Source organism: Miscanthus floridulus, unplaced genomic scaffold, assembly GCF_019320115.1.
Source record: "Miscanthus floridulus cultivar M001 unplaced genomic scaffold, ASM1932011v1 fs_634_1_2, whole genome shotgun sequence".
Classification (NCBI taxonomy): Eukaryota; Viridiplantae; Streptophyta; class Magnoliopsida; order Poales; family Poaceae; genus Miscanthus; species Miscanthus floridulus.
Window position 1 is genome coordinate 25840 of NW_027097040.1, and position 14161 is coordinate 40000.

The following is a 14161-nucleotide window of genomic DNA, read 5'->3' on the forward strand; positions in this document are numbered from 1 at the left end:
TAGTCTCGATGGGTAATACCAACCGGGGCTAAAGAGGCCTCTCGACCTGGCCATGTGGGCCGGCCCATTACCAACCGGGACTAAAGGTTTTCTTTTTTCTTTTTTTTTGTTTCTATTTTCAATTGATGATTCGTTTTGGTTTTCGAATAGGTTTTCGAATACGCATTCTACGCTGCTAATAATATACGTATTCTACACGCTTATAATGTTCGAACATTTTGTATAAACTAAAGTATGAAACTAACATATATATTACATGCATATACATATATTGTACGTTATTTTATGTACATATAATATGTATATATATATATATATATATTACAAATAAAGCTTGCAATGTATATTCTATCATATCCTTGGGATAACAAATTCACTCCATCTGGTTTGGCTTTCATGTTTCGTTCATGTCATTGTAGAACTCGCCAGCGGGGTTTAAGACCTGGTCATTAAGAAATCCAGCTATGGTATCTTGAATTACTTTCAGTTGGTCACGTTGTATGACTTTTTCCTTCAACCATAGAGTCTTCAATAAAAGTTAAAGGAAAAGTATTAATATATATATATATATATATATATATATATATATGTGTGTGTGTGTGTGTGTTGGTCACGTGATTACTTATATATATGAGCAATAAAAAAATTTGTGAATATATGAATATATTTATACAACGTACTTTGAGGATCTCTTCAGGAGTTCTTTTTGAGTACGCCATGATGAACTCGTAAACATAGTATCCATAGTAGTTGGTCCCCTGTTCTTGCCTTAGAACCCACTTTTACGAGAAAAAAGATCCGGTGAATTAAAAGCATGCATGGTGTTAATTGAATTATATATATATAAATGTAGCTAGTACTTACTTTGTGTGCGATTACATCCAGTGACGCTTTGCAATGTTTCATGTGGTGTTCCTCAATGAAACTTTTTCAAACACTACGCCCAATAAAATAAAAAATTAATTTAGCCTTTAATAATTATTGCAGTTAAGAGATCGAGGTATATATAGTTGCTAGAGAGATCAAATTACCCTTGGATAATATCTATCATGTCTTGGTACTCTATTTGCTCTTTTCTTAACGAGTCTAAGATGCTCAACCGACTATTGACCATATCGATGACCATCAATATCCAGTGATTGCTGCATATATTTTTATACACAAATATGATCGACATTAACTAGAGTCAACATATATATATATGAGAGATAGCTTAGCTAGTAAGCAAATAATTGAACAAATGTTCATATGATCGACATTAATTATTTAACACTCACTTAAAGTTGTAGGGGAAGAGTATGTCCTTGTTTTGTTGGTTCACTAAGAACCTCAAGAGATTTTTCTCGAGTTCAGCTTTCCATTCAGGCAGGGGATTAGGGTGTTTGAATACGACATTTAGATCAACGAAACTAACATCATTATCCTTTCTCTTTCTGAGTTCTGTTATCTCATATATGCATATATACAAATATAGTGTGAGGATATATAATTTATATATATACATGTAGCTTTATATATATACACTTTTTAATAGTAGAAAATAATCACACTTATAGACAATAGCAGCTAATGAGACTTTTGTCGAGAGAGTCCAGGTGGCATAGTTGGTGTAATTCTAAAAACTCGACATATATAACGTCATCGCCACGGAAGTAATATTGGTTTCTAACTCTGACAGAAACAAAGGTCGTCTCTCCCCGTTCACACGCTGCCATGTACCACTTGTTTAGCAGGTACATTTGCGTACCCAGTTCACCTAAGGCCTCAGGGTTGTATAGACTCTTTTCATGTTCAAATTTCTTCTAAGGATCCACTTTTGAAGCAGATGGTCCTTCAGCGAGCATTTGGCCAAGGTCCAAACCAGTATCCTCATAAAACCGAACCAGGTCCTCAAAATCGACGTCCAGTAAGTCTAAGTTTGAAGCATATTCATTACAAATGATAAGAGGGGGGACTGATTGTTGCGATTGTTGTCCGAGTTGTGCAACACCTTTCCCTGCTCTAGTCTTTTTCTACGCCGCCTCAAATGACTTGGTGAGAGAGTGGTCGTAGTCCAATTTTGGCAGGGTCTTTTGAGATTCCCGCTTTTTTTGGTCCACCTTCTTTCTTAGAAGATCTGGAGGTAGGTAGAAGTACGGTTTCTCTAGGTTCTCTCTCGCTTCTCGTTGCTTTCTTACTTTTTTGAAGAAACTATTCATATCTTTTTATACTGCAGCATTTAATTCCTTTTCACTTTTCTCGTAAGATAATTTTTGAGAAATAACTGGATTAGAGGAGGCTTTCTTCTTTGCCGGCTGGTGGGCCAACGGCTTCATTTGTGGGACGGACCTCTTAGAAGCTGACTGCTTCTTGGTCATCAAGAGAGACGGAGCAGCCGTTGGAGACCTCCTTGGAGGTGTTGGAGACCTCCTTGGAGGTGGCAGTGGCGGCGGCGTTGCATAATCATTGCCTGGAGCACTATGATGATCTAGAGATTGAATAATTGGATTTAGGTTGGCGGAGGCCCTGCTGTGTGAGTATAAAAAAGAATAATTAGGTATAAGAAATTGTTATTATTAATCATGCATATCAATAGAAAATTAGTGAAAAAATTATTTCGTTCACTTTTATCCGCACCTATTGTCTGACAGTAGAGGAAGCGGCGGTGGACTAGAGACTCCAGGAATAATGATGTAGCGCTTACGCCATAGTATGAATGTCTTCTCTGCTTCTCCTAGAGTCTTCTCCCCATCACCTCCTGGAATGTCAAGAGCCAGACCATTAAAACCTTTGTTAACTCTATCCACTAAGACGCTAACATATCCAGGTGGTATTATTGCCCCATGAATTTTTAGTGTCTTGGTAGGATCTGGAGGAGAAAAAACACCGAGAGCCACCATGATTGTGGCATTCCCTTATGGAATATATAGCTCACATGATGTAAACGGTGCAGTGATGTCATCCATGAGGAAATGTAGCATTGTGTCATCTTGATTTGGCAACTCCGTGGAAACGCAACTGCTTTTCAACTGATCAGGGGGGCTAATATTAATGTTGATTCCAGGATCTGATGCCTGCCTTTGAGCACTTATTGCTATTTGCACTTGCTTTATGATTTCCTCTTGCATTCTAGCTTGCATGTCTTTTTCACGCTCCTGTGCTTGAAGCAACGCCTCCCGTGACTCACGAATATATTCCTCCAACCTACTGATCCACGCTGCTTCCTCATCCTTCCTTCTCTGCCGGCTTCTGTAGCTATCTCTGTCGTTAGGGAAATCATGCTCCCAAGAAATGTTCTGTCATAAACCTCTCGTTCGACCACTATGTTCAGCAGTCCCAATGGCATACGTCAGTTCATCCTTCTCTCTATTAGGCCTAAACACACCAATAGCTTTAGCTTGTAGAGCATAAGAAAATCTTTGTGTTGCTCTTTCGAGTTTTGGGCCATGAACCAGCTTCTCGGTCTCTAGGTCCAGTCTTCCCCCATGAGCGAAAAACCAATTCTTCGCGCGTTTGGGTCAATTGAGTGATTCTGGTGTGATACACTCCGCTTCTATTTTTTCTCACTTAGGAATGGCAGTCACGTAGCCACCTGATCCCATGCCATGGTGGTATACCTTATGTCCAGCATTCTCTTGGTTCCTTCACACCCGTTCCTCACCCTTTTTCGATGTTTTGTACTGTACAAAATCATTCCAGTAGGGCCTCAACTTCGCGAGCGGGCCCCTAGTATTGAAATTTGGTGTTAGGTTCTTCTTAATGTATTTCGTGTATAGGGATTTCTTCCAAGTCTGGAATTGTGTGGCCATCTTCTTCATAGCCCACTTTTGAACTAGCTCATTCAATTCATCATCGTTGATATCATCATAATCATCCGCTTGCAACATAAAATGTTGAAGGATATCATCCCAAATTAAATTCTTATCAAGATCAGAGATAAAACTAACATGAGGCTCGTTGATCTTTTGCTTCCATTCATGGGCACTGATCGAAAGTCTGTCCCTTACAAGGTACCCACAGTGTTGCACAAATTTCCTTGCATGTGGACCAAGTGGTTCGCCTGTCTTGATATTGAATTCCGATATTATGTAGCGCCCCTCCAATGGCTTTTTCGGGCCTCGAATATTTTTGCTTTTCGCCGTTGTGGTCATCGATCCAGAGGGCTACGTATAAAAAAAGAATAAATAAATATCATGTGTACACATAATAGATGATAGATATTCAAATATATATATAATATTCAAATATATATATAAATATATATACCTCGCCAGTATTTTTTTACACAATATTTTCTTGCTTATTTTTCAAGAGCCAGGTATTGACTCCCGTCATCTACATCCTGCTGGTCACCATCAACAAATTGAGTGCCGGTGTTGATAATATCCATCATTTCTTCATCCATATTGTCTCTCGGGCCAACCATCTAGCTTTTACACCACTAGATATATCTATAAAAAATAAAAACCATATATCTATAAAATGGATCGAGTCATGTGCTTAAAATTAATTAAATAACTACACTCGAAATTCAAGTCTCCAAAGCGTAACTTTGATTTCTTATTTTCTAAAAATATTTATTGACAAGTGATATATATAACAAGTTTATATATATAACAATATAAATTTAAAACTCTCTAATATGTATAACAAATATATATATATATATATATATATATATATATATATATATATATATATATATATATATATAACAATACAAATTTATAACTCTCTAATATGTATGTATAACAAATTTATATGTATAACAATATAAATTTATAACTCTAATATATATGTATAACAAATTTAGCTATATAACAATATAAATTTATAACTCTCTAATATAGATGTATAACAATTTATATATATAAAAATACAAATTTATAACTCTCTAATATATATATAACAATACAAATTTATAACTCTCTAATATATATATATAACAAATTTATATATATAACAAATTTATATATATCAATACATAGTACGTTGGGGCCGGCGGCGTTGGTGGCACGCGGGGCGGCCGGCATTGGGGTTCTAGTCGAGGCCGTGCACCTCCCACGCGTGCTCGCGGAGGAGGCGCACGGGGTTCTGTGGCGGCATGAGCCGTGCGGCGTCGAAGAGGCACATAGAGCCATCCCCAGAGGTGGCTGCACAGAGGGAGTCGTGTCCGGTGGCGGCGAGGTCAAGGACGATGAGGTAGCCATGGGCGACGGTGACGAGGGCAACGGTGGCAGCAGTGGCGATGGGCGACGAAGACGAAGAATGAGGAGGAAGAAAAAACAGTCGCCTTATATAGGGGAGGGACCTTTAGTCCCGACTCCTGTAAATGCCTAGGATAAAAAGACCTTTAGTCCCGACTGGTATTACCTTTAGTCACTGCTGGTAATACCAGCTGGGACTAAAGGTGTATTTTGGCGGGCCGCAAAAAATGCAGCCCACCTTTAGTCCCGGGTGGTAGATCTACCTGGGACTAAAGTTGGGTTGCAGTTTCACTTCCCGCCCGTTTCAAGCTCCATTTGTTTTTTTATATATTTCTTTCTATAAAATATTAAAGTCTTGTTAATTACATAGTAAATTAAATACAAGGCATAAAATTATTTTAAAAGAATATGGATTTACTTTTGCTTTATTGCACATAGAAAAATTGTGTGACCTAAAGTTTTTTGTTTTTCCTTATAAATATTGAAACATAATGTCATTAATAATTACTATTTTGTTAATGCAAAAATATAGTGTTTAATTTAAATCATTAAAACTTTTGTTTTCGATTGGAAAATTGTTTTCACATCATTTTAACGTAAATCTTTTCATTTTATCATCACTCATTGTCCAAAAGCGACATGGAAACCCACCATCAAACACAAATTTAATCTGAACCTAGAAAAAAAGGAAACACCTAATAAACATCTCTGAATTCACAATTTTTACATAATACCTCTAATACACACTATTAAACATCACTATATATCAAGCGGGCACAGTAGTGAACTTCTTCTTAACGTATATCCCTTGGTTATGATCGCGCCATAACCATGGAGCGTCCTCATCATTTAGCTGGATGCTTGGGTCTTTGTTTACTGTGAAGGGTGGAATTCAGTCATCGTTTTCATAATCTTGTAATATGTCTAACTTGTCTTCAATTCCGATGATGTTTCTTTTCCCTGAAAGAACTATGTGGCGCTTTGGCTCATTGATTGGGTCGTTGTTGTTTTTTCCTCTCTTCGGTTTTGTAGACATGTCCTTGACATAGAACACCTGATTCATATCCTTGGCAAGAACGAATGGTTCATCTTTGTACCCAATATTGTTGAGGTCCATGGTTGTCATTCCATACTGGTTGTCGACTGCTACCCCGTCTCCAGTCGCCTTTACCCATTGGCACTTGAACAAAGGTACCTTAAAAGTAGGTGCATAGTTTAGTTCCCATATCTCCTCTATGCGGCCATAATATGTTTGCTTATTTCCATTAGGATCAGTGGCATCTATGCGGACACCACTATTTTGGTTGGTGCTCCTTTTATCTTGGGCTACTGTGTAAAATGTATTTTCATTTATCTCGTACCCTTTGTATGTGAGGATATGTCACGATGACTGCCTAGCCAACAAATATCGTTGCTCATCAATACTCTCATCACCCTGACATTCTTTTCGTAACCAGTTGCTAAAAGTTTTCATGTGCTGATGCATAATCCAAGCTTCAGACTTCCTTGGAAACTCAGATCGGAGCAACTCTTTATGTGTCTCGATATACGGATCCACCAAGGAGGAATTTTACAGAACTGTATAGTGTGCTTTATTAAAATAATTGTCCTGTGTACCAATATATGGTTTCTTCTCTAGTGTCCCCTTTCCACTTAGTCTCCCCTTGTGTCGTGATTCAAGAACACTAATCGGGTCAAGGTCAGGAATAAAGTCAACACAAAACTCAATGACCTCCTCTGTTCCATAGCCCTTGGCGATGCTTCCTTCTGGCCGAGCATGGTTATGAACATATTTCTTTAGGACTCCCATGAACCTCTCAAAGGGGAATATGTTGTGCAGGAACACAGGACCGAGAATGCTAATCTCCTTGACCAGGTGAACTAGGAGGTGTGTCATGATATTAAAGAAGGAATGAGGGAACACCAACTCAAAGCTGACAAGACATTGAACCACATCATTCTGTAGTTTAGCTAGATCCATTGGATCGATTGCCTTTTGAGAAATTGCATTAAGGAATGCACATAGCTTCACGGTGGCTAGACATACATTTGGAGGTAGAATTCCTTTTAATGCAACTGGAACCAATTGCATCATGAGCACGTGGCAGTCATGGGACTTTAAGTTTAGGAATTTCTTCTCTGGCACATTTATTATACCCTTTATATTCGAGAAGAATCCAGATGGTACCTTGATGCTTGCTAGGCATTCAAATATGCTTTCCTTCTCTTCTTTGCTAAGAGTGTAGCTGGCAGGACTTAAGTAATGGCGTTCATCATCTGTCTTCTCTGGATGTAGGTTATCTCGTTCTTTCAAACACCACAGGTCCTGTCGTGCTTCAAGTGTGTCCTTAGGCTTCCCATACACACCCATGAAGCCTAGCAGATTCACACAAAGATTCTTTGTCAGGTATATCACGTTGATCGCGCTACGAACCTCTAGGACTTGCTAATAGGGTAGCTCCTAAAATATGGACTTCTTCTTCCACATGGGTGTGTGACCGTCGGCGTCGTTCGGGGCCTTAGATTGAGGTTAGGAATCAGTATTGATACTGTAGTATTTTTGTTTGTATTTGATAATTATTGTCCAATCATGGCCTAACTAGGCTCAAAAGATTCGTCTCGTAATTTACAATCAAACTGTATAATTATTTATTTTTTTATCTACATTTAATACTCCATGCATGTGTCCAAAGATTTGATGTGATGGAGATAGAGTGAAAAAACTTGCAATCTAAACAAGGCCCTATATTCAGAAAAGCTAAAACGTCTTATAATTTGGGTGACTAACATTGTAGTGTTTGTTCACGACTAACATGTTGAGCATTGCATTAAATCCAAGCCACTTCACCATGGCTCGGCTCAAGTAGCTCACACTAGTGTATCTGTAGACTGATCACTTATCTCACGTTAAAGCTTAAATTGTCACTTAATTATTAAAACCAAACTAGGGCTTTTTACCTAGCGACGGCAGTGAGAGTGTCCCCATCGTTCTCCATGCTCTGTGGCCTCCTCCAATTTGACGAAAAAATAGAGAAATATTTATTTGGTAGTTGACATGTGGAGGCACAGATGATATGTGGGATATGCTAGCTACCTTTTTTTCAAAAGCCACAACTGTTGAACCAAATGACTTTTTTTTCAAAAGCCACAACTATTGAACCAAACGACTTTCTCATGGCCTACGACCCACGTTAGCTTTTTCATAGCACATGCCATAGTTCAATCAAATAGGGCATTAACAGCATGTTCGCTTGCTCGTAAACGATCATAAATTTTCAGCCGGGAACAGCATTTTTCTCTCACACCAAACCAGCCAGCAGTAAATAATCCACGATCGTTTACGGCCTCCCGAACAGGTTGTATGTCTTTGGTGTGCGGTTTGCAGTAGACTATGATGGCTAGTCTTAATTTGCAAAGGCTAGTCCGTTGTGGGACAGCGTGCTCTAGCGGTGTAAGCAGATACGACGCCGTGACAGCTACATGGCTTGCAACAGACCGCAGCGGCTAGCTCTGCATAGCAGAGCTTGGCAAGGTGCAAAACATTGTCATCAACAACGGTACAAGCTGTGACGATGGTTTATCGAATATTGAATTTGTGAACAAGGATGGTGGTGCAGTGTGACAACCGGCTAATAGGGATGTGGATCGTTGAGCAGCAGAGCAACGGTTTATAGGTTGAAATGTGATATAAAGTCGTAAGGAGATGTTATGGTGCGGTGCATGTTGAAATATCAATCTAACCGACCATTGTCTTAGTTGTTTTAAGGAGACGTTATGGTGCGGTGCATGTTGAAAAGCAATCAACCAACTGTTGTCTTAGTTGTTTTGGCTGATTTTCTATTGCTAGTTTTTATTATGGTTATTTGGTCCTTTTTAAGGTTTTTGTTGTTTTTTTCACTACCAAAACATATGCCTGGCGTGCTCCTGTTGATGGCTTTAAAAAAAATAGGGGGAATAGTTTTCAAAAATATATTGATATATATTTTAATGAAATGTTATTGACTAACTGATAAAAGATTTCAGAAATTTGGTTTCAGTCTTGTCAAAATGTAAAGTTTTTTATACTAGTAAATACAAAGATACTTCACGTTTCGTGCCCTAAACACGAAACAAAATTCTATCCAATCACGTTTCAGAAACTGAAGAAGAGGCCCCGTGCCCCTGTCGTCTCGTGCAGCCGCGAGCACGAGGCTGTGAGCGAGCCAGCCAAGGCGCTCATCGACTCCAGCCAGCCGCCCAAAAAGCCAGGCGCAAATCACAACCTCGCCTCCTGTCCCCTCCCCCGCTCCTCGTTCCCCTCTCGCCGCCCGCCTCCCCGCCGCGATCGAGGAGGCGCCAATAGTCAGGAGAGGGTTTCCTCCTCCCTCCACGGCTCCACCGAGCCCCCCTGCCCCTCCGCCCCAAATCGCTCTCACCCGGTTGGCCGCCGCCCCGCCATGGATTTGGATCTGTGGATCTCCAAGGTCAAGGAGGGCCAGCACCTCGCCGAGCACGAGCTTCAGTCTCTCTGCGAATACGTGAGCTCCCTACCCTTTTACTAGCTCGTTCCGCCCCTTGGGGTTTTTATCACCTCGTTGCTATCTAGGGCGGTGGCACGCGAGCGCACAGCTTGCGCGGCGGTGCTAGGGTTCTTGGTGGGTGGAGGTAGATGGAGGGGGAAAACGGTTTCCTTTGCTGCGTCTGCTGGTGGTGTCTGTGTGTAACCACGGTCTGCTTTACTGGTTGTCCAGGTGAAGGAGATCCTCATCGAAGAGTCGAACGTTCAACCGGTGAACAGCCCCGTGACGGTTTGCGGTGACATCCATGGGCAGTTCCATGACCTGATGAAGCTCTTCGCGACGGGGGGCCACGTCCCAGAGACGAACTATATTTTCATGGTGCGGATTGTGGAGCCTTTTTTCTTCATTGCCTTTTTCATGGGAGCCGTGGTTGTTGGGAAGGTTTGGCATGGCTATGTTTATCTCAATTGAGCTGTGGTTCACTCGCAGGGTGATTTTGTGGACCGTGGCTTCAACAGCCTGGAGGTTTTCACCATCCTATTGCTACTAAAAGCGAGGTATTTAGTCAGTTTCTTGTTTGGCGTACTCAGTTGTTTACTTGATTGTTGCAATGTTTCTGCTGCCTAGCTTCTATTGTAATAGCCGCTTCACCATTTTGTGTTGTTAGTACAATAGAACCTCCTTAGGGTTTGATGCATAATCGTTTTTTTATGAAAGGAATGCATAATCATTTTTTAGTATAACACAACCTTGTTGTTTTAGGAAAGATGCATGGTTGCTGCTACATAATTAACCATAGTAGCTAGTTTAAACAGAATTTGGCTAATGGCTTGTATTGATTGATTGGCAATTGACTATTCATATCCTTTCGCACCTTGTTGACTCACTTTCTCACACTTTCCTGGATTATTGGCTGCTCTACAGATCAAACTATCTTTTAGTTTATTATGCAGTTAAAACTTAAATAATGTATGCTGTTTTGATTTCTGAAAAATACAGATAATATCCTGGAGTTGATCTGAATACATTTAACCATGGTTGGCACTGTCCACCTAACATATGTGGTAGCTGAATGAGTTTACTGTGTCTGAACATAGAAACAGAAATTTCCTCCCCTTTTTAGGCAGCATGAACTGCAAGTGTGAAAAGAAACATCCATTCTCATAAATTTTCCCAATGAACCAACATTCTGATCATCTGATGAGATGGCTTTGATTCTCATAATTCTTATCGTTACTTCAGTTCCCATCTAGAATGTTTCCAAGAATCGTCACTATCTATGGCTAATTCCTGCTGCTGAATGTTCTGATTGCCATTAGGTATCCTGCACACATAACCCTTCTGCGTGGAAATCATGAAAGTAGACAGTTGACGCAGGTATGTTCTTGTATGTGAAAAACAGATAATTGCATACAGTTCATAGTTTTTCTGATTTAGGCCACTTCGGTTGCAACTAAATGCCCTGAGTGGCTGAGTCCAATATATGTTCCCATGATTCTTGTGTTCTGCTTTTTACTTGTGAGCTCAAAAGGTGTTGTATTCATCTGGTTACCCTCCACTGTGCTCTCTTAAAGCACTTTTGGCCATCTGTGGGAAGCATAATATTTAATTTTTGGTAGCATGAAACAAATTCAGTACATGCTGATTTTATTCTAGGGGAAATAGTGCTCTTACTGATACTGTATCTGTGATTTAATCTTGGCTATGTGAATCTAGGAATGCAAGTTACTCATCCATGATTATTGAAGTCTTATGCTTCTCAAGATAACATTATCTGGTAATCAGCCTGTATGTCATGCTTAGGTTTTCTATAGCCAGTGCCTGTTAAACTACCTGTCAACATGGCTCTTATTTTTTGCGTTTTTTCCTCTGGTTGTGACTTCAAATGGCTATATCTTTTAGCTCTCGATTTACATTGCATGCTTGTATCCATACTGTACCACAAATAGCCGAAAACACTTGACATGTTTTAGCTTATCATGCAGGCATACTAATAATACTGTGACTTATCTTTAGGTGTATGGTTTCTATGATGAGTGTCAGAGGAAGTATGGCAACGCCAATGCATGGCGGTATTGCACTGATGTTTTTGATTACCTTACACTATCAGCAATCATTAATGGCCAAGTAAGTTCCTCTAGGGAAAAAATTACAGGTTGTCATTTCATGTTATTTTGGCCAGTCATGCTTAAATTATATGCTGAATTCAGGTACTCTGTGTTCATGGTGGTCTTTCTCCCGATGTACGTACTATTGATCAGGTCCGTGACTTCTCTTTTGTAACTTTCTTATAACCATCTGTGAACACATCTGTTTATGAACCCTTATGACCCTTCCCATTTTATTGGATTCTGAGTTTCATGTCTTGTAGATTTGCCATACTTGGTGAATACAAAAGTAGAAATATTTTTCACATGGACTATAAAGGATATGCATAGCCTTAAGAATTACAGCTATTTGAAAACTTCACTGTTATCAGTGATATAAATAAAATGCTTTAGTGGATATATGCTGGAGTTTGGAAATTTTGAATAGTAAACAGCAGAAGGGGTATTTAATATGTTTTCAGTTATTTTGTTTTTTCTGTTCTTATTTTCAGCTGGTTGTGCTAACTGTACTTTTTTGGACATGTTTCTGATAGAATTTCCTTTGGTAGTAAGAATGCTTATCATCAATGAACTAGCATTGCTGACTCATTTTGTGAAGAATATTGAGCACATGATTCTGGGGTTGATTTGGTCCATAGCATTTCTGACTCATTTCTTGAAGAATAGTAGTATATGATTATGTGGATGGTTTTTATTTGGACTAAATGTTTCAATGAGATTGAAGCTTTGATTATCTTTTCTCCAGATACGAACGATTGATCGCAATTGTGAAATTCCCCATGAAGGTCCTTTCTGCGATCTTATGTGGAGTGACCCTGAGGAGATAGAGACATGGGCTGTTAGTCCCCGTGGAGCAGGTTGGCTGTTTGGATCGCGAGTCACAGCAGAGGTGTGTATACAATAATTTTATTTTATTATTCTGGACTGTTTTTTTATTCGCTCCTTGTGAATGTCTCCTTTTGCTATGCAGTTCAACTTTGTTAACGGTATCGAGCTAGTTTGCCGGGCTCACCAGCTGGTCCAGGAAGGTTTAAAGTACATGTTTCAGGAGAAGGGCCTTGTAACTGTGAGTTCTTGTTCACATATAGATATTGGTTGTATCACATTATAGTAGTATGCATTTGTATTTCAGTGTGACCATATTGAATTGTTATGATGCCCATATTAACTTCTCTTCTCTTCTCCAGGTGTGGTCTGCACCTAATTATTGCTACAGATGTGGCAATGTAGCTTCTATATTAAGCTTCGATGAGAAGATGGTATGATAGTTCTTTTGTCTACAAGGATTTGCTTGAAGCATTTTACACACCTGATTACTCTTGAGTCAATTTATACAATAAGTTTATCTCCATCCTCAGTAGATTTTATTGTGCAGTTGTACAAGCAACTTTTGTACAGATAATTGTTTCTGATGTGCAACCAGAAGATATATTACGCAACCACTGTTTCTGGCTAATATTTTGGGATCTTTACCTTAGTGTAGATGTTATACAAATTAATGTTATGGTGCAGCTAAGTGGGGTCACCAGCTGCTGTCTTTTGCCATAATGCATCAAGGTTATGTTGGACATTTTCTATATACTTCTTCCGTTCCAAATTATAAGTCGTTTTGGCTTTTCTAGGTACATAGCTTTTGTAATGCACATAGATATATGCTATTTCTAGATACATAGCAAAAAACTATGTACCCAAAAAAAGCCAAAAATAACCTATAATTTGAAATAGAGGGAGTACTTGCTAGTTATATGCAGAGATTGGACCTGAAACAAGGAATAAAGTTATGTAGGGAGAGGGTTTCAGTTACCGTCCATGGAATAAACGAATTGTTGTCTAAGCGCATCAACCATGCTTAGCCGTTCAGTTAATCCCCAAACTGAGGGGATTGGAGGGGATTGAGGGGGATTAAATCCCCTATGACTTAATCCCCCTCAATCCCCTCCAACCCCCTCGATTTGGAGATTAACTGAACAAGGCCTTATTTGGGAAACAAATCAACCATTTGAGATTTAGTAGTTAATCAGCATTATGCCTATTGTGTCTTTGCTGAGGTGTAGAACAGTAGAAGTTGCCATGAAAAGTGAAATAAATTCAGTTTTTCGGTAACTTAAGACCTCTTAGTTCTTTTTGTGTGGTCATCTCCGGTTGCTCGCAGGTTGCAAGGGGCCAACAAGTTTTGTCCCATTGCTTTCTCAAGTTGGCCAGTAGTGTTTCATGAGATTTATGACCAATGCTGATTTACAGTATAATTTGCTCTCTTTTACCAGGAAAGAGATGTCAAGTTCTTCACAGAGACTGAGGAGAACAACCAGATGCGAGGCCCAAGGACTGCAGTCCCATATTTCCTCTGACTTCAATTGTACAATTTTAG

At 39.4% G+C, this 14161-nt stretch overlaps 1 protein-coding gene across 1 annotated transcript; it reads left to right on the plus strand.

Moving 5' to 3' along the window:
- The first annotated feature begins 9369 nt into the window (after positions 1-9369).
- Positions 9370-14161, plus strand: LOC136532482 (phytochrome-associated serine/threonine-protein phosphatase). The gene is made up of 10 exons (XM_066525075.1): positions 9370-9703; positions 9917-10063; positions 10175-10242; positions 11005-11062; positions 11702-11812; positions 11896-11946; positions 12539-12682; positions 12764-12859; positions 12981-13052; positions 14058-14161. The coding sequence occupies exons 1-10, from the start codon at positions 9623-9625 to the stop codon at positions 14139-14141; spliced, it is 912 nt and encodes a 303-aa protein (XP_066381172.1). The 5' UTR covers positions 9370-9622; the 3' UTR covers positions 14142-14161.